At 55.3% G+C, this 21765-nt stretch overlaps 2 protein-coding genes across 2 annotated transcripts in view; both read left to right on the top strand.

The window, feature by feature from the left end:
* MYO9B (myosin IXB) overlaps positions 1 to 17450 on the top strand; it is a 77733-nt gene extending 60283 nt beyond the window's left edge. Inside the window, exons 20-41 of the mRNA XM_011366859.1 lie at positions 1504 to 1626; positions 2725 to 2874; positions 2954 to 3120; positions 3833 to 4699; positions 5376 to 5448; positions 5621 to 5745; positions 7349 to 7482; positions 7724 to 7914; positions 9172 to 9270; positions 9373 to 9546; positions 9659 to 9700; positions 9895 to 10006; positions 11081 to 11154; positions 11689 to 11881; positions 12004 to 12132; positions 12389 to 12494; positions 12651 to 12782; positions 13933 to 14056; positions 14558 to 14605; positions 14955 to 15094; positions 15778 to 15905; positions 16026 to 17450. Coding sequence (XP_011365161.1) covers positions 1504 to 1626; positions 2725 to 2874; positions 2954 to 3120; positions 3833 to 4699; positions 5376 to 5448; positions 5621 to 5745; positions 7349 to 7482; positions 7724 to 7914; positions 9172 to 9270; positions 9373 to 9546; positions 9659 to 9700; positions 9895 to 10006; positions 11081 to 11154; positions 11689 to 11881; positions 12004 to 12132; positions 12389 to 12494; positions 12651 to 12782; positions 13933 to 14056; positions 14558 to 14605; positions 14955 to 15094; positions 15778 to 15905; positions 16026 to 16441 — 3747 coding nt within the window. The 3' untranslated portion in view covers positions 16442 to 17450. The remainder of the gene's footprint in view (positions 1 to 1503; positions 1627 to 2724; positions 2875 to 2953; positions 3121 to 3832; positions 4700 to 5375; positions 5449 to 5620; positions 5746 to 7348; positions 7483 to 7723; positions 7915 to 9171; positions 9271 to 9372; positions 9547 to 9658; positions 9701 to 9894; positions 10007 to 11080; positions 11155 to 11688; positions 11882 to 12003; positions 12133 to 12388; positions 12495 to 12650; positions 12783 to 13932; positions 14057 to 14557; positions 14606 to 14954; positions 15095 to 15777; positions 15906 to 16025) is intronic.
* A 150-nt stretch (positions 17451 to 17600) lies between these two features.
* USE1 (unconventional SNARE in the ER 1) lies at positions 17601 to 21600 on the top strand. Its single transcript, XM_011366861.2, has 8 exons — positions 17601 to 18867; positions 19155 to 19204; positions 19364 to 19442; positions 19539 to 19691; positions 20227 to 20239; positions 20680 to 20707; positions 20978 to 21152; positions 21396 to 21600. Exons 1-8 carry the CDS (start codon positions 18727 to 18729, stop codon positions 21576 to 21578), a joined length of 822 nt encoding a protein of 273 aa, XP_011365163.1. The 5' UTR covers positions 17601 to 18726; the 3' UTR covers positions 21579 to 21600.
* The last annotated feature ends 165 nt before the right edge of the window (positions 21601 to 21765 follow it).

Here is a 21765-nt window from a genome sequence, read left to right as displayed (position 1 = left end):
CCCTGAGCATCGCTGCTGACTGGTTTCGTCTCTTCATTCCAAAAAGAACGTCTAGAGCAAGGAAAAGTGGATCCTCAGGTGCACACAGCTGCTGTGCAGGGAACAGTCCCAGACCGGCCAGGGCCCACATGTGTGCCCAGACCATGTCCATTTCTAGAATCCTGTGGGACCTTGTTTCACAGCTCCCAATCTCCAGCCACCTGTAGGCTTGGGCACCTGCCCTGATCACTCACATGCCGTTTCAGAGAGAGCTGTGCTTTGACGAGGAGCTGGTGCTGCAGCAGCTGCGCTACACGGGCATGCTGGAGACCGTGCGGATCCGGAGATCGGGCTACAGTGCCAAGTACACATTCCAGGTAGGCCGAACGTGTGTGGCTGCCCGTGATACAACTGAGGGTCAGCCACCTCCCTCTTCTAGAGAGAGCATGGCTCTGGAAGATAAACCTAGCAGGTTACTTTATGCCAAGGCTTCTCTGCCTGGCACCTCTGGCATTTGTACCAGATCATTCTCTGTCAGAGAGGGGGTGAGTTTCCTCAGAAGAGGTAGCTGGACCCGAGCCAAGCCTTGAAGGATACGGAGGTGTGGAACCAAGTCAGGATGAGGGATTTGCGCCAGCACATCCCTGCATAGCTCTGCTCTTTATTGAGCACCTTCTGTGATAGACATTTTTATACCCAACTCTTTTATTCTGCCAACCAGCAGCAAGGAGGTCCTGGTTTCTATTTTCTCAGTATGGAAACTGAGGCCCAGGGAGGTGATGACCTCAGCAATGGCTCCCCAGATAGTCTCAAAGCACGAGGGATCATTAGTAACCTCAAATTGTTGAAGACTGAATTGCTAGAGTAGGTTCTCAGTCTCAGTACCATTGTCACATGGGGCTGAGTCATTCTCTGGCACCAGCTGTTTAGTGCTTGAGTGGGCACTGGCCCCAAAGCCAAAGATGGCAAAACCTGGTCTCTGTTCAAGCTTACCCTTATGGCCTTGGGAACTTGGCTTCATCATGGCGTGTCTCTCTTATCCACAGAATGCTAATATCATCTTTCTCACTCTATATAAATAGGAAAGGCAAAAATTATAAAAAAGGGAGAAAATACTGATGTGTTTTACCAATGTGTGGCTCTTAAAATTTGACATACTTGTTGACTTAAACAGCACATATCTCCAGCTATGGTCCAGCGTGCTAGTGAGCTATAGACTATGAGCCCCCCCAAGGGTGGCCCCTTCTCCCAGGCATCGCCCCCCAACAGTGCCTGCACCCCACAGGCCCACAATAGCCACTCACCAACTGACTGAAAGATCCAGTGCTCTGTATCTGCGACAGTCTTTCTTAAGTTTTAGACTTTTCAGAATGTCCGAGATTTTAGTGTCGTCAACACTGATCATGTCAGACCAAGTTTTGGCTTCAGAAACTTGGCTTGACGAGGGGACTGCCATAGCCCCGTCTCCTTGTCAGTGGTGGGAACATTCACTTGGATTCTCTTTCCTCTGCCAAATTCACCCAGGATTTCACAGAGCAGTTCCAGGTGCTACTACCCAAGAACGCCCAGCCCTGCAGGGAGGTCATCTCTGCCCTGCTGGAGAAGATGAACGTAGACAAAAGGAGCTACCAGATTGGGAAGACCAAGGTCCGCGTTCCCATCACTCCGGGTGGCTGCAAACTTGTATCCTGCCTTCCGTCGTACACAGGGTCCTCCCATGGCCCAAGGCCCTGGGTCACAGGCTGAAAAATAAGAGGCTCTGCTGAGGAAGTGCATTCGATGGGGCCTAGCATGTTATTTCTCCCTGGAAGGCAGAAATATGCACCTTTGGGATTGGGCTCAGGCATCAAGCCTGTTTCCCATTTTCTAACATGCAGGCTACACCATTCCACAGGGTGTTCAGGGGCCATCAGTAACAGTTGTGGTGTCTGGCAGGTTTCCTCCACTCATTTTCCCTCCAGAACTGTCTCCCACCTCTGGGGGTGTGTCAGTTGCTTCTTGTCCAACAAGTGCCGAGGTCAGCTGTCTTATGGTTTCACCTAACGTGCAAAACCCCTTCATGGCTCCCCAACACATTAGGGTTACCATGTGACCCAACAATTCTACTCCTAGTATTGACCCAAAAGTACTAAAAACAGGTGTTCAAACAAATCCTTGTCCATGCGTGTTAATAGCATCACTAGCCACAATAGCCAAAAGGTAGACACAACCCAAGTGTCCATGAGCTGTTGAATAGATGAACAAAATGTGGTCCATCCACACAGTGAAATATTGCTCAGCCTTGATTCATGCTACAGCATAGATGAACCTTGAAAACATTACACTGAGTGAAAGAAACCAGACATAGAAGGCCATATAGCATACAATTCTATTTAGTTGAAATATCTAGAATAAGCAAATTCATCGGGACAGCAGATTAGCAATTGCCAGGAGCTGGTGGAGGATGAATGGGGCGTGACTGCTCATAGAGACGGGATCTCTTTTGGGGGTGGTGATCTGGAACTAGACAGAGGTGGTAGTTGCATTTAGAACATTGTGAATGTTCTAAATACCACCGAATTGTTCACTTTAAATGGTTAATTTCATATTATGTGATTTGCATCTCAGTACATGTCAAAAAACACTCCACTTAGGTCAGTCAGCACACCAGCTTGATCGCATTCATTCCCAGGGTGGCTGTGCAGAGCTCCTGGACCCAAGGGTTCTGGGGACCTCGCTGATCCCTCCTGTGCCTGCACCCGCCAGGTTTTCCTGAAAGAGACGGAGCGACAGGCACTGCAGGAGACACTGCACCGGGAGGTTGTGCGGAAGATCCTGCTCCTGCAGAGCTGGTTTCGGATGGTGCTGGAACGTCGGCACTTCTTGCAGATGAGGCGGGCAGCAGCCACCATCCAGGTACTGTGTGGGCTGATGGGCTGGGGTATAGGGGTGGCTCACGCATGGCCTCTGAATGCCTTTTCTGCTCTGCTGTCAGGCCTGCTGGAGATCCTACCGTGTCAGGCGGGCTCTGGAGAGGACACAGGCGGCCGTGTACCTCCAAGCCACATGGAGGGGCTACAGGCAGCGGGCAGCCTACCGACGCCAGAGACAAATCATCATCCACCTGCAGAGCCTCTGCCGGGGACACCTGCAGCGCAAGAGGTGAACAGAACAGGGTCCTACCCCCTAGAATGTTCCAGAAGCCAGAAAGTTCACTCACCTAAAAGCTGCCTAAGATATGGGCAGAACTGTCAGAATGTCATTCTGGACACAAAGAGGCTGGGAAAGGGATGGCAGGAATCCAGCCACCTGGGTACATAGGTCCCAGAGAGACGCCCCAGGGCTGGTGGGCGGTGCTTATGGCGAAGCCTCAGGTCGCGGTCAGCCACACTCGGTCCCCACCAGGGACCCCTGCACCTGCCTACTCCAGGCCAGTCAGTAGAGTACCTGGATTTAAAAGGAGTGGGTTCAGGCCGCTGCGGGCCGGCCCACAGGGGGCTCCCCTTCCACCACACTCACATGGAGCTTAGGCATCTGCCAGGTCAGGGATCCCAAAGGAATTGAGGAGTCGCTTAACAGATTTCTCCCACAACAGAACTAATGAATGTACCCCTGAACTAGCCAAGCGGACCCAGGGCAGAGGTGGCCGAGGATGGGCCACCCCTCTGTATTCCCCTTTCCTGGCTGAGGAGGTCCCACCTTCCCAGAAGCATCTCAGTGCCAGAGATGACACCTGTACCCCCCCACCCCAGCCCACAAACAGCATGGGGATCCCACCAGAGCATGGCTCAGAGGCCTCCAACACCCTGGGTGGATTCTGGGATCTGTAGGACATTTGTTTCTGAACCCAGCCCCTCTACTCTCCTTATATCAGCTTCCGCCAGATGGTTGCAGAGAAGCAGAAGGCAGAAGAGAGGGCGAGGGAAGCCCAGCAAGCCACGAGCGAAGAAACCGCCTCGGGTGGGCTGGGTCCAGAACCATCAGAGGACAGCAAGCATTCAGCCCCGGAGCCCAAGATGTGGCTGAGCCATGAGCCCCCAGCAGAGAGCTCCCACCCCAAGGAGGAGAGCCCCACCCCTGAGAAGTTTCTCCCACCCCAGAAAAACGCCACCGAAAGTCATGAGAAAGTGTCCAGCAGCCGGGAGAAGCGCGAGTCTCGGAGGCAGAGGGGGCTGGAGCACGTGGAACTCCAGAACAGACACATGCAGTCATGTAAGGATGAGAACGCCCTCAGAGAACCTTCTGGAATAATCGTCCTGGATCAGGAGGAGGGCCTCCCCGAAGACAGAAAGGAGAGCAGAGAAGATGAAGCCCCCTCAGACTCAGGGACAGAAACGGAGAACTCTGCTCCTGAAAAGCAGCCCAAGGGGCCACCACAAGCCACACCGGCCTGCCAGGTCCCCGCAGAAACCCCTCAGGCGCCCCAGGGCCGAGTGGAACGGCCCACCAGCCTGGCCTTGGACGGCAAGGTTGGCACACTGGCCCCCAGCCTCACCCCCGAGACCCCCCAGGACAAGAGCAAGCCAAGTGGTGGCCCAAGGGCACAGGACAGGCCTGAGAGCCCCGGAGGCTCCACCCAAATCCAGCGGTACCGAGACCCAGCCTCCGAGAGGCTGGCCAGTGCTGTAGAGCTATGGCGGGGTAAGAACCGGACAGCTGCCAGCCCCAGCACCATGCTGAGCCAGTCCCTGGACCTTAGCGAGCGGCACCGGGCCATGGGGCCCACTCTCACACCCACAGAGTAAGCCCTACACCCTCCTTTGTCTGAGCACAGTGGGTGGGCAGGGCAGGGGACATATAGTCAAAGGCCTGGCCTCAGGACCACCCTCACATGACAGCTCTAGGGCTGGCTTATTCTCTGCATGGGGCCATCCCACGAACTGTGGGGTGCAGGTATCCCCAAAACACATGAGCAGCTCTGTGCCCAAGAGCTGACACCAGGTGTGTGGGGCCCTGAGGAGGGAGAGAGGGATCTGGCAAGGATGAGCCACCTGCCTGGTGTCGCCCTGCTGGGGTCTGGCTGGAATGCTGAACCCTAGGGGCTCCCACTAAAACAAGCTGTGTTCACTCAAAAAGCCCCTGGCCTGGTGGAAGGAGGCCAGTTAAAAGCCCCACTCTCCACCCTGCCTGGGTCTCGGTTTCCTCATCAGTGAATGAGGGTGACTGAGTACTGGCCTGTTGTCCCAGAGGCCCACTTGGCCAAAGGACAGAGTGGAGGAAGACTCTGGCTTCTGCGAGGGCAGGCGCCCGAGGTCGGCTCACTCTCTGGGTAGATCCATTCTGTGCATGCAGTGTACAGAGTAGCAGCCCCAGTCTCCACTCACCAGATGCCAGTAGAATTACCCTCTGGATATGACAACCAAAACATCTCTGAATTCTTTCTTGTCGATCAAAGCCACATTTCTGTGATCTCACAGGGAGAGGCGCATTTCATTATCCACCAGCGATGTCTCCAGGCTCCTCCCAGCCCCTGCTCAGGCCAAGTCTCAGGTAAAGCTCCAAGCTGCAGCTCTCTCCCTTCAGGGTCCAACTTGCTTCTGCCCAAAGGGCAGCTTAAAAGAGAAGGGGAGTCAGTGGATAGAGTGCACAGTGACACAGGGACCCTTTGCTTTCTTCCCGTGAAGCCACCTGCATTTGCTTACCCAGCCTCATTCTCTCGCAGCCTCTTTCAGACAGCATAGATGGCGAGCCCAGCATGAAGAAGCCAGTCATCCAGAAGAAGAAGTCAAGCGACGTGTCCACCGGCATAGACGCAGGGCTATCCCCAGGTTCCCAGGCCGACTCTAAGTGAGTGTGGAGTTCGGGTGGGCTTGAGCCACCAGAGGATACTCAGGGCCCCTGCCAGGGCCTTCAGTCTCCGAGCGGTCTCGTCTCCTAAACCGACAGCATTTACAAAGCTGAGTTGGACAGACATTTGCTCGGTAGCAGTTCCATGACAAGAGGCCCACATGGAGCCTGGGTCCTGGCCACATGAGGGTAAAATGATTCCACTGAACCTTAGAGCCAATCTGGGTCACCTCCTCTGGGTCCAGACAGACAAGTTCCATTTGGCTTTTTATGGACTCAGAACCAGATCTCCCGTCCCTACCTCCAGCAACTCTTCCTGGGTCCTCAGAAAATCTAGGCTCTATTCCCAGAAGCTCCCCCAAGTGCTACAGATAGGTCCTTTCCAGAGCAGAGAGATTGGCTGCGGGACAAGGGAGCTGTGATCCAGAAAGGCTGAGGAAGGTGAAGAATGGGCTGTGGTGGGAGACAGAGAGCCCCCCACTGCGGGGCAACCCCACCCGCAAAGCAAAGAACCACAAACAGGGTTGCTTCAAACAACAGAAGTGTATTCTCTCATAATCCTGGAGGCCAGAAGTCTGAAATCCAGGTGTCACAGGACCACACTTCCTTCAGAGACTCGAGGGGAGCATCCTTCCTGCCTCTTCCAGGTTCTGGGGGCTCCAGGAGTCCTTGGCTTATAGACGCATCATTCAGTCTCTGCCTTCATCGTCACATGAACTTCTTCTCTCCTGTATCTTCTCTTTTTCTGTTTTTTGTAAGGATACTTGTCACTGAATTTAGGGCCCATCTGGGTAATTCAGGATGATCTCCTTGAGATCTTTCACTTAGTGTCATAGTCCATTCGGCCACTATAAGGTAATACCACAGACTGAGCAGCTTAAACAATGGGCAACAGGCGTTTAGTTCTTGCTGTTCTGGAGGCTGGAAGTCTGAGATCAAGGGTGCCAAGTAGATGTGGTGTCCAATGAGAACCCACTTCCTGGTCTTATACAGCATCTGCTCTTTCGTCCTCACATAGCAGAAGAGGCTAGGGTGCACTCTCTGGGGTCTCTCATAAAGGGCGCTAATCCCGTTCATGAGGGTTCCACCCTCATGATCTAATCACCTCCCAAAGGCCCCACTACCTAATATCATACATTGGGAGTTAGGCTGCAGCATATAAATTTGGGGAGACATACACGGTCTATAGTTTTTGGTCATATCTGTAAAGACCCTTTTCCCAAATAAGATCATGCTCATGAGGTTTAGCACGTAGCTTCTTGGGGGCCACCATTCACCCCACCACATACACCCAGTAGCCACAGTGCATGATTCGGTATTTATTCTTTGTGATTTTTTTTTCCTAATCTTGTGCCATAAAAACACATGAAGGAGTGGTTTTATTTACTTTTTATATGAAAATGATGTTAACTCAGCATCTTGCTTTTTCACCTGACTCCTCATCAGTTCCCTCAAATTGACCTTATTTTTAGTAGCATCCAGTTCCACTGATAAGAAAGAAAAGTGTTATTTCTCTCCTTATGGTAAGATGACCCTTTCTTTGGCCTCACATCTGTTTTTCATTTCATGAGGCTTAAACTAAACCCCTTATTTTCTCCTTCAGGCCCACATTTATGAGACTTTTCCTGCATAAGAACAAGGATAAAAAGGGTAGTCTAGAGGGTGTGGAGGAGACGGAGAATGCGACCCCTGGGCACGTCATGCTGGAAGCCACCACCATGAAGAAGAATCTAGAAGGTTGGTCACCCGCAGCCTCAGGGACGGACAGCAGAGCTACTGGGGTCCCTGAGGATGTGCCCCATCCCCAGGTGGGGCCTTGGGTACATGGCTTCAGACCCAGTCCCCACCCCTGGGGGCACTTTGTGGCCGTGGACCCCAGTGCACAGCCGTACAGGGTCCTGGTTCTCTGTGTTTGTGACCACGCCTCGAGAGGCTGACCAGCATCCTGCCCTCGACAGCCACTCCTTCTCCCCTCCAGCCCCCTCCAGCCAGCAGCACCGCCACACTGCGAGCGAGAAGCACACCAAGGAGCTGGGAGGCAAAGGGAAGAAAAACCGAAACCTCAAAATTGGCAGAATCACAGTGTCAGAGAAATGGCGGGAGTCAGTGTTCCGCAAGATCACCAACGCCAATGAGCTCAAGTACCTGGATGAGTTCCTACTCAACAAGGTGGGCCTGCGGCGGGAAGGGGGCATACACTGGGGGGGGGCGGGGGTTGCGAGTCTTCAGACCTGGGCCTCCCCAGGAGGGCCAGCACCACCCAGCAGTCTTCTGAATCGCCACATCACAGCTCTTAGCAGACCGGGAACAGAAAGTCCAGGTGTACACTTCCAACACACAAAAAATTCTAGAAACCTGACACTTGTTCCTAAGTTTGACATCAACTCGTTTTCTGTAAAACCCAGCCTGGGCTCACATGAGACCATTTGTAACCCACATTCCTCTCAGTCGGCACAGATAGAGTTGTCACTCAGTATCTGAAGGGGATTGATTCCAGGACCCCTGCGGATGCTCAGAATCTGAGAACGCTCAAGCTCCTCATGTCTGCACACAGGCTGCAGCAGGGTATGCCGACACATCGCTCATGTGGACTCAACATTAGTGCTTGATGTGCAGCAAATTCAAGTTTTGCTTTTTGGAACTTTCCGGAGGTTTTTTTCCCCCGATACTTTCAATCTGCAATTAGAAGACACTTCTGTTATCTCGCAGTGACCCTTGGAGATGGTTGCCCCACTTTCTCACACACTCGAGGAAACAGAAACACCAAGATCCAGAATAACCTTCCAGGCAGGGCGCTGGACACACCTGCATCCCACCAGGCTGCCTCTAGGTCAGCGGCATCGCCGTGGCTCAGCCGTGGCCGTGTACTTACTTTATTTAGAATGAGCTATTAAAAACGCATCGGATCTTGTGGCCAATACTGATCGAGCACTTACTGTGTACAGCAGAGGTGAATAAGCCACAGCCTGTGTTTATGGTGTTCACGGCCCCGGCTGCAGTCAGTTCCACAGCAGGATTTGGGAGCTTCCCAGAGGGGCAGCAAGGGATCCTGCAAGGGTGGACGTGTTGTGAAATGACCAAGCCATTCACGCTTGTCCTGTGGCATGGCCAGGGGTCGAATGCAGATGCTTGGCAACATCTGCAGATGTTTTTGGTCATCACGAGTGAGGGTGCTACTGGCATCTGGTGGATGGAGGCCAGAGATGCCACTTCAAACCCTACAGTGAGTGATCCAGCCCTAAATGTCAATAGTTTGAACCTAGACTGAAGGGACAGGGGAGACCAGGATTGGCCAGAAGGCCCAGATTTTATCCTACAAGCCCAGGGGAGCCAGAGAAGGACTTGGGACAGGGCAAAGTGGTGTCCACTCAGGTGTCCTGCCTCAGGCAACACAGGGTCAGTGGTTTTCTCCTTCCCTCTCGCCAGATAAACGACCTTCGTTCCCAAAAGACACCCATCGAGAGCTTGTTCATTGAGGCCACCGAGAAGTTCAGGAGCAACCTCAAGACCATGTACTCTGTCCCAGTACGTGTAGACATCACCCCAGGGGTGCCCCAGCAATCCCCAAGCTCCCCCCAGGGTACCCCCCCTATTTGTGCAATGTGATCACACCTTCTGTCCCCACAGAATGGGAAGATCCATGTTGGCTACAAGGACCTGATGGAGAACTACCAGATCGTTGTGAGCAACCTGGCGGCCGAGCGCGGCGAGAAGGACCCCAACCTGGTCCTCAATCTCTTCCAGTCACTGCTGGACGAGTTCACCCGTGGGCACACCAAGAATGACTTTGAGTTGCCCAAGGTGAGTGATGCCACTCTGGGTAGGGGCAAGGGACCAGCATGGCATGGAGGGGCGGCTGGGGGCAGGGGTACCCCAGGGACCCACACAGACCTGCCTTCGTGTTCCCTCACAGCAGAGCAAAGCTCAGAAAAAGAAGCGGAAGCAGGAACGCGCTGTGAGTATGAGTGTGCACATGCAAGCATGTATGCGTGTGAGTGTGTGCAGGCGAGTGTGTTTTCCTGCCCAGCCCTAAGGAACCCATCATGAGTGAGCGGCCCCAGGCCCTGAGCTGCCGCAGGCAACATCCACACTGGGCAGCCCCGTGGGGGTCCTCCCTCACCGCTCAGTGCCCTCCTACACGGCCCCCAGGTCCAGCAGCACAACGGGCACGTGTTTGCCAGCTACCAGGTGAGCATCCCACAGTCGTGTGAGCAGTGCCTCTCCTACATCTGGCTCATGGACAAGGCCCTGCTCTGCAGTGGTGAGTACCCCAGCACCCCACTGCATGCCCCCTGTATCCCAACTCCCAAACCCTACTCATGCCCCCAACCCTCCACCAAACCCCTCATCACCCACTACAACCCCTGACACTTCACAAAATCTCCAGATTAGCCACTGTACCCCCAACCCCTCTCAGTGCCTCCTAACCCTGCCACCGTATCCCCAACCCCTTGCTGTGCACCGGGGCCTTCACCCCAGCCACAGGGTGGATCTTTCCTGAACACTGCCCCAGCTACATCTCACCCACTCAAACCCCTACCTGGGCAGGTCACCCTGTGTCCTACCGCCAGGCCTTTGTACATGCTGCTTCCGCTACCTGAGCCACTGGCCCCTCCCCCATGTGCCAGGGGAGTCTAGTCAGTCCCCACCAGGGGACCCTGAGAGACAGATATAGCCCAGGATAGCCCAGCTGGCCCTCAGTCAGACAGCCAGAAGGTAGCCAAGCCGAGACTAGAGACCAGTTGGCCCTCAGAGGCCTGGTCAGGTCTAGCAGGCCCCTAGCACTTGTTTTCTTGCCAGGACCAGCCAGGCCTGGCCTTTTTTTCAGCCCAGGGTCTCCTCCTCTCCCCTTTGGTCCTGTGTGAGGAGCAGCTTTCCATCCCACTTCTGTCATAAATACCCTGGCAGTTGTCACTGTGCTGAGATAAGGACACACCAGACACTACCTCCTTTTTATCATAGCTGGTTTCTTCTCTCCATATGTGACGTCCCTTAGTCTGGGGCTTGGTGTGGTTGGGAGAAGCAAAAGCAACATCATTTATACCGCCATCATAGGCCGAATCCCTAGGGCTGCTTCCTGGCAGGACTAAGTTACAAGCTCCCTAAACCCCTGCATTTATCTCACTGGCCAGGCTGGCTCTGAGGCCACTAACAGTCTCCATCTATGAACACCTGCCTACATGGCTCCCTCACCTGGGGATCAGGGCAGAGATTTGTGTGATGAGAGTTTAGAATCCGGTCAATGGGCCCCCAGCTATTGGGACAGGCAGTCATGGGAGCCTGGGGCCCCTGATGCTCCGCCTGTGACCACCCTCCCCCAACCATGTCCTTCTAGTGTGCAAGATGACCTGCCACAAGAAGTGCGTGCACAAGATTCAGACCTACTGCTCCTACACATGCAGAAGTAAGGTGAGCCCACTGAGGCCAGGAACTTTCCAGAACAGCACTAAGTTCAGGACCAGGTACCTGGAGAAGGCAGTCCTGAGAGGTGTACAGGAGAGAGTGTGCTAGGTGCAAGGCCAAGGGAGGGCATCAGGCAGGAGCAGGGAGCTGGCAAGAGGGGCTAGTCCCAAAGCCAAGCACACCTGGTTCTGCTCAAGGCCCCCCGAGGCAGGGACTGGGCTTGTGTGTGCTTATCAGACCCTGGCTCCGCTCCTCCCTCCTCCAGGTGGAGAGAGTCCCCGCACTGTGCCCAGAAGGGAAGTAGGGTCCCAAGTGCTGGGGCGGCAGCAGGAGCCAGGCCTGATTATTCTGAGGGGCAGTGGGTGCTCCTCATAGCGAGCCCCTGCCCAGTGGCTATCGAGCTGACCTCTGCAGCCCAGCACACCCAGCAACCTGCACGGGGGGGATGAAGGACAGAGGGACAGAGCCCACAGAGGAGGCCCACGGGGCAACCGGAAAGGACAGCCAATCCAGGCCTTACACCGACCCCTGACATTGCAGAGCGAGCCAGGTGCTGAACCAGGCCACTTTGGTGTGTGCGTGGACAGCCTGACCAGTGACAAGGCCTCAGTGCCTATCGTGCTAGAGAAACTTCTGGAACATGTGGAGATGCATGGCCTGTACACTGAGGGGCTGTATCGCAAGTCGGGCGCCGCCAACCGCACGAGGGAGCTCCGGCAGGCACTGCAGACAGGTGGGTGCTAGGGCAGGTGGGGCCTGCAAACAAGTAGGGATCGAGGGCAGGGGGGCACCGTGAGGGACTCCGGGCGCAGCCCTCCTGCCTGCGCTCACCAGCCCCTCACACTTTCCCCACAGACCCAGCGGCTGTCAAGCTGGAGAACTTCCCCATCCATGCCATCACCGGGGTGCTCAAGCAGTGGCTGCGGGAGCTTCCCGAGCCCCTCATGACCTTCGCCCAGTATGGCGACTTTCTCCGCGCCGTCGGTGAGTCCTGTGATGGCGGCAAGGGCATACAGGTGGTCATGGTCAGGGTCAGAGCCACAAGCACACTGGCTAGCCAGGGAGGCGGGACCACCTAGTCAGAGCTGAGAAACCAAGGCCTAGGGTGGGGCTGGGACCCCTCTGTGGCCCTGCATTCTTGCCACATGCCCAGCCCAGGCCCCACATGGCGGGAGGCTCCCCTGTCCCTAGGGTGAATCTCTGTGGGGCCCATGGGGAGCTGATACCTGGGCCTTTCTAGAGCTGCCAGAGAAGCAGGAACAGCTGGCTGCCATATACGCCGTCCTGGAGCACCTGCCAGAAGCCAATCACAACTCCTTGGAGCGGCTCATCTTCCACTTAGTCAAGCAAGTGCCTGCTGCCACTCTCTTTGGGGGGGGTCCCTGCCAGGATCCTGGCCACCCGCTCCCAGGCGGGTATTCTCTGCTAGTTCTGCACCAGGACATGGGTCCTTGTTGGGCTATCTGGGAAAGATCACTCTCTAACTGCCAGTCACCATACAGGGTGGCCCTGCTTGAGGACGTGAACCGCATGTCACCCAGTGCTCTGGCCATCATCTTTGCACCCTGCCTCCTGCGCTGCCCTGACAACTCAGACCCGCTGACCAGCATGAAGGACGTCCTCAAGATCACCACGTGAGTGCCAGGCCTGCCCCACCCCCACGCGTGCTCAGGGCAGCCCTGCCAGGGACTCCTTGAGCTCTTTTGAGGCTGAAGAACCAGAAAAGAAGGGAAGTCCTCACGCCTCATCACAGGGCAAGGGGTAGATGTGATGCCAACACGTCAGCAGTGAGAGTTGGCAGCAAACAAAAGCGCTAGTTTCAGGGCTTCTTCTTTCTTTCTGCAAAAGTTCTCCAAAAGTTCCTCAGAACTTAGAAAGTCATCAGACATTAGTCACTAAGACGACGTTGTTGAGGTGACTTGTGAAAACAAGAAACTGTCACTGTAAGTGGTTTCACGAGGCAAACACACCAAGAAGGCCTGACATTATAGTCCCCAGGCCATGCTCATCATGATTAAGGAACAGTAACAGACGGCGAGGAGAGGAGCCTGGTGTGACCTGACTGGTTTGCTTCTGGCCTCTTCCAGCAGTCTTTTCTCCTTTTTTTTTTTTTTTTTAATGTGCTTGTAGTGATGGAAAATTTGAGTTGTGATTGCTTCTCATTCCAGGCTGTCTTTCCATACTAACCACTCCAGACTGAGTCCCTCCGATACCACTTTGAGCTGAGTCCTCCCAGTACTGCCCACTCCAGGCTGAGTCCTCCACCCAGTACTGCCCACTCCAGGCTGAGTCCCCCACCCAGTACTGACTGCTCCAGGCCAAGTTCCCCACCCAGTGCTGACCACTCAGGCTGGCCCTGACCACTAAGCAGATAACCTGCTAGTCAGAGTGCATGCACATCCTGGAGCTCTTGGGGCTGCAGCCCTTGGGATAAGTCACCCACCTTCCCTAGGCTTCATACTTCCTGTGAGATGGGATAATCCTCACCCTGCAGGGTGACTGAGGAGTCAGTTCACTCCAGCTGGCTGTAGGTACTTTTTCCTACAAACGAGGCTCCTTAAGATAGGGACACAGGCTCAGAGAGGTAGAGCGAGTCATCCAAGGTCACACAGCGAATGAGCTGGGGCCAAGATGGGAGCCACGGCTGTGTCTGGTCTCTCTGGGTGGGTCTCTACCTTGGCCACTGTTCCCCAGTCTCCAGCCAGCACCTCCCTGGACATTAGGCCCTCAGGCCGACCATTCCTGAGGGCATTAACTGGCCTTCTCTGTGGGCCTTCTCCACAGCTGTGTGGAGATGCTGATCAAGGAACAGATGAGGAAGTACAAAGTGAAGATGGAGGAGATCAGCCAGCTGGAGGCCGCAGAGAGCATTGCCTTCCGCAGACTCTCTCTCCTGCGACAAAACACTGTAAGTACATGTTTTGGGTGAGGGCCTTGGCAGGGGCATGGTCAGAGGAGGGTGGATGGGCGTGGCTTTGTGGGAGGGGCTCAGGCCACAGGGTGGGGTCTCACATCCCTTACTGTGCACTCCCCTGGCCGTAGGCAGCCTGGCCAAGGACTTCAAGTCCATCAAGGAGGAGAAGCAAGTGTTCCTCCAGTTCCTTACCTTAGCCAAGTGACCACCACCCTCTCTGTCTCACACCGACTGTCCCTCTCAGGGACCTGTCACCCACTTGGTGGTAGTTCTGGTCATCTTCCAGCCCTGGCCCTTGCTGACTTCAGCCCTGCCCTTAGGAGACTGACTCCCACAAAAGTGGCTTCAGAGTGTGGGGGATAAGGGGGTGGGTCCTGGGCTCCCATTGGAGGACCCTGTCCTAGTCCCCATGATCAGATGTGGCTTGGTACCCATGATACAACCTGTGTTGGTCATGGCCACATGTGGTTACCCTCTGTTCATCTCTCCCCCCAGCCATGGCCTCTCAAACTGGGGTTTTCATCTCCCTATGAGGGGGTCCTGGTATGTACATGGTCGGTGGGCCCACCCTGCATGTCTTTGGTGCAGTGCATGCTGGGGTTCCCCTCGGCCCCTGGGGTCCTTGTAGGATAGGCCCAGCATGTCCTAAACTTCTGGAAGTGCATGCTAGGGGAGGCTTGTTGGCCTGACGACCACCTGTGCTGAGGACAACTAACCAGCTGTGCACCAGCCACTTGGCCCCCATGTGGTCCCTGGATCAGCCTCACTAAGCCCGCTGCCCACGGCAGAACTAACCTCCCCCAGAGCTGTGCACGCCACCTTCTCCCTACCCACAAGCACTGACCCCACCTGCCTGGAGGGGCTGGCCAGACCTGCCACTGCTCTGTTGCAGAATAAGAGCCCCACAGCCCGGGGAAGCAGCAGCGGCCCAGAGGAGCTGGGGGTGCTGCCAGAGGAGGAGGCAGCCGGCAACGATGAAGACCGAGAGAAGGAGATCCTCATTGAGCGGATCCAGTCCATCAAGGAGGAGAAGCAAGTGTTCTTCCAGCCTCTTCCCACTCTCATCCATACCATCCATCCCCCATCCACTGGCCCTTCCACTATGCATAGGGGACCTGGCCATTAGGAGGCTGACGGGCCAGGCTCAAGCCAGTACCCACCTCATGGAGTGCTCCTGTCCTAAAACAGCCCAGGGCTCTGTTTAAACCCCATGCTTGACCACGGGGAACCGTAGTGGCCCACAGAGAAAGAAAGGGTAATGGGCGATGTCCGAATTTTGTCTTGAAGATGGCCTTAGCTAGGGTGACCATTACTTTGTTGTCCAGTTGAGATGTGTGAAAGAGGGTGCCATTAAAATATTACGCCAGGAGAACAGGTGTGACCCAAGGCACCTGACCACCTAATTTCACAGAGTAGGGCACTCCAGGCAGAGGGAACAATGCATGCCAAGGTCCCAAGGCAGGAGCTCCTCACTTGCTCAGTGTTGGGGCCAATTCCCAGCTTCCCTCAGGAGCCTGACTCCATCTTCCCACGAGCTTCGCAGGGTCACAGGCATTTTGGGCCAGGTGTGCTTTGAGAGTAGAAAGTTCTGGGGGCAGAGCGTCCTATCCAGGACCAAGATGGCCTGCTCTGTCCCCTACCATCCTGGCACTTTCCTTGGGGTGGTCTTTCATCATGGGTCAACAGCCTTGGACATATGATCCTGTCGTCCCCAGGGAGGACATCACCTACCGGCTGCCGGAGCTGGACCCTCGGGGCTCCGATGAGGAGAACCAGGACTCGGAGACATCAGCCAGCACTGAGAGCCTATTAGAAGAGCGGGCTGGGCGGGGGACCTCGGAAGGTCAGTATTAAGGTAGCGTCTGCTTTTTTCCTTCCCGTGTCTCCCCCTGGCAGGCCCTGGGGTGAGGGTCCATCTGCTGGCCCTGAAGCTGCAGTAACCCTGCCATCTGTCTCCCAAAAGGGCCCCCCACGCCTGCTCTCCCCAGCCCGAGCGTGCCCGCCCCAAGCCCCCTCCCTGAGGTGGCTGCTTCTCCAAGACGAAGGCCGTCATCCTTTGTGACGGTCAGAGTGAAGACCCCCCGGCGGACCCCCATCATGCCCACGACCAACATCAAGCTCCCACCTGGCCTGCCCTCCTACCTCCCCGGCCGGGCACCAGGTGCCCAGGAGGCTGCCATCCCAGTGAGGCGCCGGGAACCACCTGCCCGCCGCCCAGACCAGGTACACTCTGTGTATATCACACCGGGTGCACACCTGCCTGCTCAGGGCACTCAGGAGCTCCTGGACGAGGACAACCGGCCGCCTGGGGCCAAGCGGAGGTATTCGGACCCCCCAACCTACTGCCTGCCCCCCACCTCAAACCAGGCTAATGGCTGAGGGCCCACAGTGCCAGAGTCAGCACATCTGAGGACAACTCCATGCTGGAGCTCCATAGCCAGCATTTGGCTCTCTGAGAAGGATCCGGAATGAAAAGCTCCAAGAGCAATATGAAGTGGGCACCGGTTCCAAGTGCAGAGTCCAGGCAGGGAGAGGCCAGCAGGGCTGAGCCCCGACGTCGCACAGATGTGCTGCCCAGAGCCTGAATCTTGGCAAGCAGCTTGGCTTCTCCCACCACCCCCCTTTTGTACGGTTTTACAGTAACTTACTTTGTGCCTGGTTTACATAACTTTATACTGTAACAGCCTTAACAGAAGACCAAATTGTTTTTTTATATGTGTATGTACAAACAATTTTATATTAATGCCCTGCCTCACCCTTATAACATCGACACAAGACTTAAGAGCTAAGCCCATACAGCCACCCCATCTCAGAGGTCCAGGCCCATACTGAGGACAGCTTGGGGGGCGTCCATGGACCAGGACCCTGCACCAGGGATTTGGACACTTGGGGTCATCTGACTGCCCCCAGTCTGTCTGGGACTTGTCCTATGACCCGGCCTGTGACCAGCTGGCCCATGTGCATTCAAAGGAGCAGTAGAGCCTTCCATGGGGATCCAAGATGTTGGCTGAAGGCAGGACATGAGGTAGGAGGGGTGGCCTCGACCTGGGGCACCAGAGACCTCATGTCCAGGGAGATTTAAATGTGACCATCACTCCTCTGTCCACCGTTTCCTGAATGACGGAGGCTGGGGAGGCTGCCCTTGGCACTGCCTGCTGTGTGGCAGAATAGGAGCCTTTGACTCAGGACCGCTCACAGACTGGGAGAGCAAGGCCTGGGTTTGCATGTCCCAACAGGCCCATAATGACAGCCTGAGCATCTCCAGAGTGGGGCTCCCCTCTCTCAGGCTCCACTCATTCCCTGGACACCTGGACAGATGGTCCTGGGTGTGGAAAAAGGCACCCCATACACCATGTGAAATAAAAAGTGTCAGTTCGTTTGCATATGATTCCTGCTCAGACCTCCTTGGGGTTGGAGGAGCATGGGCAGCAGGTGGGAAGACCTGCCTTGATCCTCCAGCAAATGTTACTGTTGGAATTTCACATACTCCTCAGTGAGGAAGGTGGGCCTGCTGGAAGTTCGTGCATATTGATCAAGAAACCAGGAGAAGCAGGGAGTTCCTGGAGTTGCATTCAGTGAAAAGAACCTGCTGTCCTTGGAGCTGCCTCCTGTTGTCTTGTTTCAGCACTCACCCTTCCCAGCCGAAGCCATTTGCCTTGTGGGGTGTGGCAGTTCTTGATGGGTCCCACAGACAGGCTCCCAAGCAGCAAAATATAGGCAGCTGTGGGAACTGGCTGGAAGGTGGGTCCCATAAGGGTGGGCAGCCAGTGGGAACTGGCTAGCAGGTGGGGGACAGTGAAGAACCAGACTCCAGACTACACATGCAAGAGAGTTGGGGGGCTTGTCCAAGGTCACACCGCTGGGATGAAGCGTGGCTGGGTTTCAGAACCTGCCAGGTCTGCTTTTACCCATCCTGGGTCTGTTTCCATCCACTGTATCCTGAGAGGACACAAGGCCCACTTGTGTGTGACTGAGACACAGGTGACCTGAGGGCTGGGAAGATAAAATGGTTGCATGGCAGGGTTGTCCCTGTGAAACCTCCATCTTCACCCTACTTCAGGAAGGGGCTCCCAGGATGGGCCTCGGCTCCATGGGGGCCTCGGTGCGCTGGGACTGGGTTCTTTCCATGGGATCTGAGCCTTAGGGGTGACCCGGTCCCACTTTTCACTCCCAGAGCTAACCTGTGTCCCCCTTGAAGCAGACACTGCCCCACTGCCCATTTCCCAAGGGAGGAAATGCTTAGAAACGGCAGGGGATGGAGTCAAAGTCTGGGGTAGGACCCAGAAGTTTGGATGGGCCCCTAAGCACCAGGGCCTCTACCCCCGGAAGAAATCGGGGAAGCTTGCCTGGATGCCAGAGAGCTCAGTGTGGAAAGAACCTAGACAGAAATGAGCGTAGTGGAGGAATTTAGAGCAGGGGGAAAGGAATGAGCAGAGGACGCGTTGCACCTGGGCCTGATACCGAAGGATCTGGTCCTCTCAACCCTTTCTGAAGAGTTCAGATGCTCGCGAGGAAAGCAGGAGACTCGGCCCTAAGTATGGATGGGATGGTATCTTTCTTGAAACAAGACATTACCTCCGCCCCAAACAAAGACGAGACATTGAAGGAGCAGGGCACGCCCACCCGGAAAAGGTTAAATGTAGGCACTTCCGCCCTCCCTTAAGATGGCGCCGGCGGAAGGGGCGGGGTACTGCAGCGTGGTGATGGCCGCGTCAAGGCTAGAGCTGAACCTGGTACGGCTGCTGTGCCGCTGTGAGGTGATGGCCGCGGAGAAGCGGGACCCGGACGAGTGGCGTCTGGAGAAGGTGAGGGGATGCCGCGCTGCAGCATAAAGCCTGACTCCCATATGATAGTCCCCAAGAGTAGTGGCCACAGGGCTTGATTCTTCCGCCGCACCAGCCACTCTGGCTGTGCCCCTTTCCTGTCGGCTCCGCCACGTCCATCCGCTACTTCCTGGTACCTGGGGCTCACCTGGCCCCTCCCGTATCCCAGCCCCGCCCCACCCTAATCCCGCCCCTCGTTGGCTCGGCCCTCTTTGAGCTGGATGGAAAGGAATGCAGGTACCCGGCTGACACCTACCTTCCCTCCCCAGTACGTGGGAGCTCTCGAGGACATGCTGCAGGCTTTGAAAGCTCAGGCGAGGTAAGTGCAGGCGACCAGAGGGGCTTCACATCTGGGATGGAAGTGGAGGCCAGGGGGCCAGCATCTGTTGGGAAACCCCTGGTCTCTTGTCTCTGCTTAAACTCTTCCCTGAACTGGGGACAGCAAGCAGGTTTTCTTTTTCCTCTTCTCGCCATCCAGCAAACCAGCCTCCGAAGTGATCAATGAATATTCCCGCAAGGTAGACTTTCTGAAGGGGATGCTGCAGGCTGAGAAGCTGGTGAGCAGGGGCACCTCTGCTTCCTCAGCCTTCATCACACTCTCCTGGGTCCCCAGGACCCACCCCCCTGGTGATCCCTTCCTCCTTCTTCTGCAGACCTCCTCCTCAGAGAAGGCACTAGCTAACCAGTTCCTGGCTCCTGGCCGCGTGCCAACCACAGCCAGAGAGCGGGTGCCCGCCACCAAGACGGTACATCTGCAGTCACGGGCACGGTACACCAGCGAGATGCGGAGTGAACTGCTAGGCACGGTAGAGCTCCCTCCCTGAACTTTGGGAACCCTCCAGTCAGGGACGAGAGTTCAGTGCCTGGGATTGGTCAGAACAACTAATACTGGCAGGTGCCGGGACCTTAGGGAGCCTAACATTCTCTACCCTAGTCCATAAAATAAGGCTTCCCAACAGAGGGGCACTTTAGGCAGGGCTTGCTAGAGGAATAGGAGTTTGTTTGGTATAAGGCAAAAGTGGTATGTGTCTGGCTAAGCCACAGAGTTGGCCTAGTGCAAGTTTTGGCTCCTGGCTTGCTACTTGCCACATAGAGGCAAGATGTTTTTATCTGTAAAACAGGTTGACAGATGCCTTTCTGAGCACTCTACATGAATCAGCTAAACCCATCAAAATATGAGCTGTTGTCATTACCAGTTTATAGGTGAGGAAATTGAGAATCAGAGGTCACAGGACTTGCCCGGGTTCCTGACTAAGGGTGCAGAGGTTCTGAGAGCAGAAAGGATAGGTTTGGGGGCACGACAGGATGGGTAACTTCCTACCTGTCCCTTTTTCCCCACAGGATTCTGCTGGAGGTGAGTCACCCTGAGCAGAACAGGACTCAAGTCCCAGCTGCCTGGGACAAGACATGTGTCCTTACTGCCCCCCATCTTTTGTGCTTCATCTGGTTCCCACAGGGTCTTCTGCAGCCCAGGGAGAATGTCCCTGGGGGGATAACCACATCATGCCTGTGGGAGGGGCTGGAAAGAGAGGAGGTGGTCCCCAGAAGAAACAGAGAGGGACCTGGGGCCTGGGGCAGCCCAAATGGGGGTGAGGAAAACATCCCCATGATGAGACAGCATTTGAGCTAGAGCTTTGAGGCATGATCAGGAGCCCACTGGACAGCAGATAAGATGGGAAAGGGCCTTATGGGGACTTATAGGGAACAGATAGGGTACACCAGGTAGTGGTCAGGGAGCTGGAACACAGAAAACCAATCCTCTTCTCCTTTGTGCTTGGCCTGTTCCGCTTCTAGAGCCAGAGCTGGATGTGAGGAAGAGAACGTGAGTGTCTTCAGCCCTTGGGCAGCACTGGGGGTCAGGGGGGGCTGGACAAACCTTGGGCCACTGAGGCACCATCCTGAAAGTCTAAACCACCCATCACACACCACTTCTGGGAATGCTCTTCTTAGGAGCCAAAGCAAAGAAGGGGAAACTGAGCCCCAAGTAGGGCAGTGGCTACAGCCATAACCTCTGGATTCCCTAGGAACATGTTTGCCTCTTCCTCTCTCCACCCCATGTCATGTCCACCCATCCACTCATGTGTGGGGTCAGTGGGGTAGCAGGGCCCAGGTCAGGAGATGAGAAGCAATCAGCAGCAGAGCTAGACCTCGTCCTGCAACAACACCAGAACCTCCAGGAGAAGCTGGCAGAAGAAATGTTAGGCCTGGCTCGGAGCCTCAAAACCAACACACTGGCCGCCCAGAGTGTCATCAAGAAGGACAATCAGGTATGAGAATTATGGGAACTCTTCACTCTCTGCCCTGGGGCATCAGAGAAGGTTTCCTAGCAGAGGGGCATTGTGGTTGGGTCTTGGCTGGATAAATAGGAGTTTGGTAGAAGGCAAAAAATGGCATCCCCAGCAGAGGAAACAGCACCGGCAAGGGCCAAGAGGTGGTGACTTGCATCAAGGCAGTAGGGAAAAGCCACACTCTACCCATCCTATAGATAATCTCCCCCACCTCATCCACAGACCCTGTCGCACTCACTCAAGATGGCTGACCAGAACCTGGAGAAGCTAAAGACAGAATCAGAGCGGCTAGAGCAGCACACACAGAAGTCAGTCAACTGGCTGCTCTGGGCTATGCTTATCATTGTCTGCTTCATTTTCATCAGCATGATTCTCTTCATCCGTATCATGCCCAAACTCAAATAAAGACCTGGCCTGGTGTACCCTATCTGTCCTCTATCTGCCCTCCACTCCTGTCCAGAGGTACCCTTTGGGGTGAGCAACAAGATGGGAAGGCCATTGGAGGCCCCCAAGAACTTCAGAGAGTACATGAGCAGGGGAAGAAAAAGATCAGGCTTCGGGCAGGGGTGGTAACTCAGCAATCCCCTCCCCA

This window comes from Pteropus vampyrus, unplaced genomic scaffold (genome assembly GCF_000151845.1).
Source record: "Pteropus vampyrus isolate Shadow unplaced genomic scaffold, Pvam_2.0 Scaffold126, whole genome shotgun sequence".
Classification (NCBI taxonomy): Eukaryota; Metazoa; Chordata; class Mammalia; order Chiroptera; family Pteropodidae; genus Pteropus; species Pteropus vampyrus.
This window is presented reverse-complemented; position numbering and strand designations above follow the sequence as displayed.

Coding starts and splice junctions, on each gene's coding strand:
- USE1 (XM_011366861.2), top strand. CDS start 18,727: ATGGCGCCGGCGGAAGGGGCGGGGTACTGCAGCGTGGTGATGGCCGCG. Junction 20,708..20,977: donor CTGGATGTGAGGAAGAGAAC/GTGAGTGTCTTC, acceptor GTGTGGGGTCAG/TGGGGTAGCAGGGCCCAGGT. Junction 21,153..21,395: donor TCATCAAGAAGGACAATCAG/GTATGAGAATTA, acceptor CCTCATCCACAG/ACCCTGTCGCACTCACTCAA.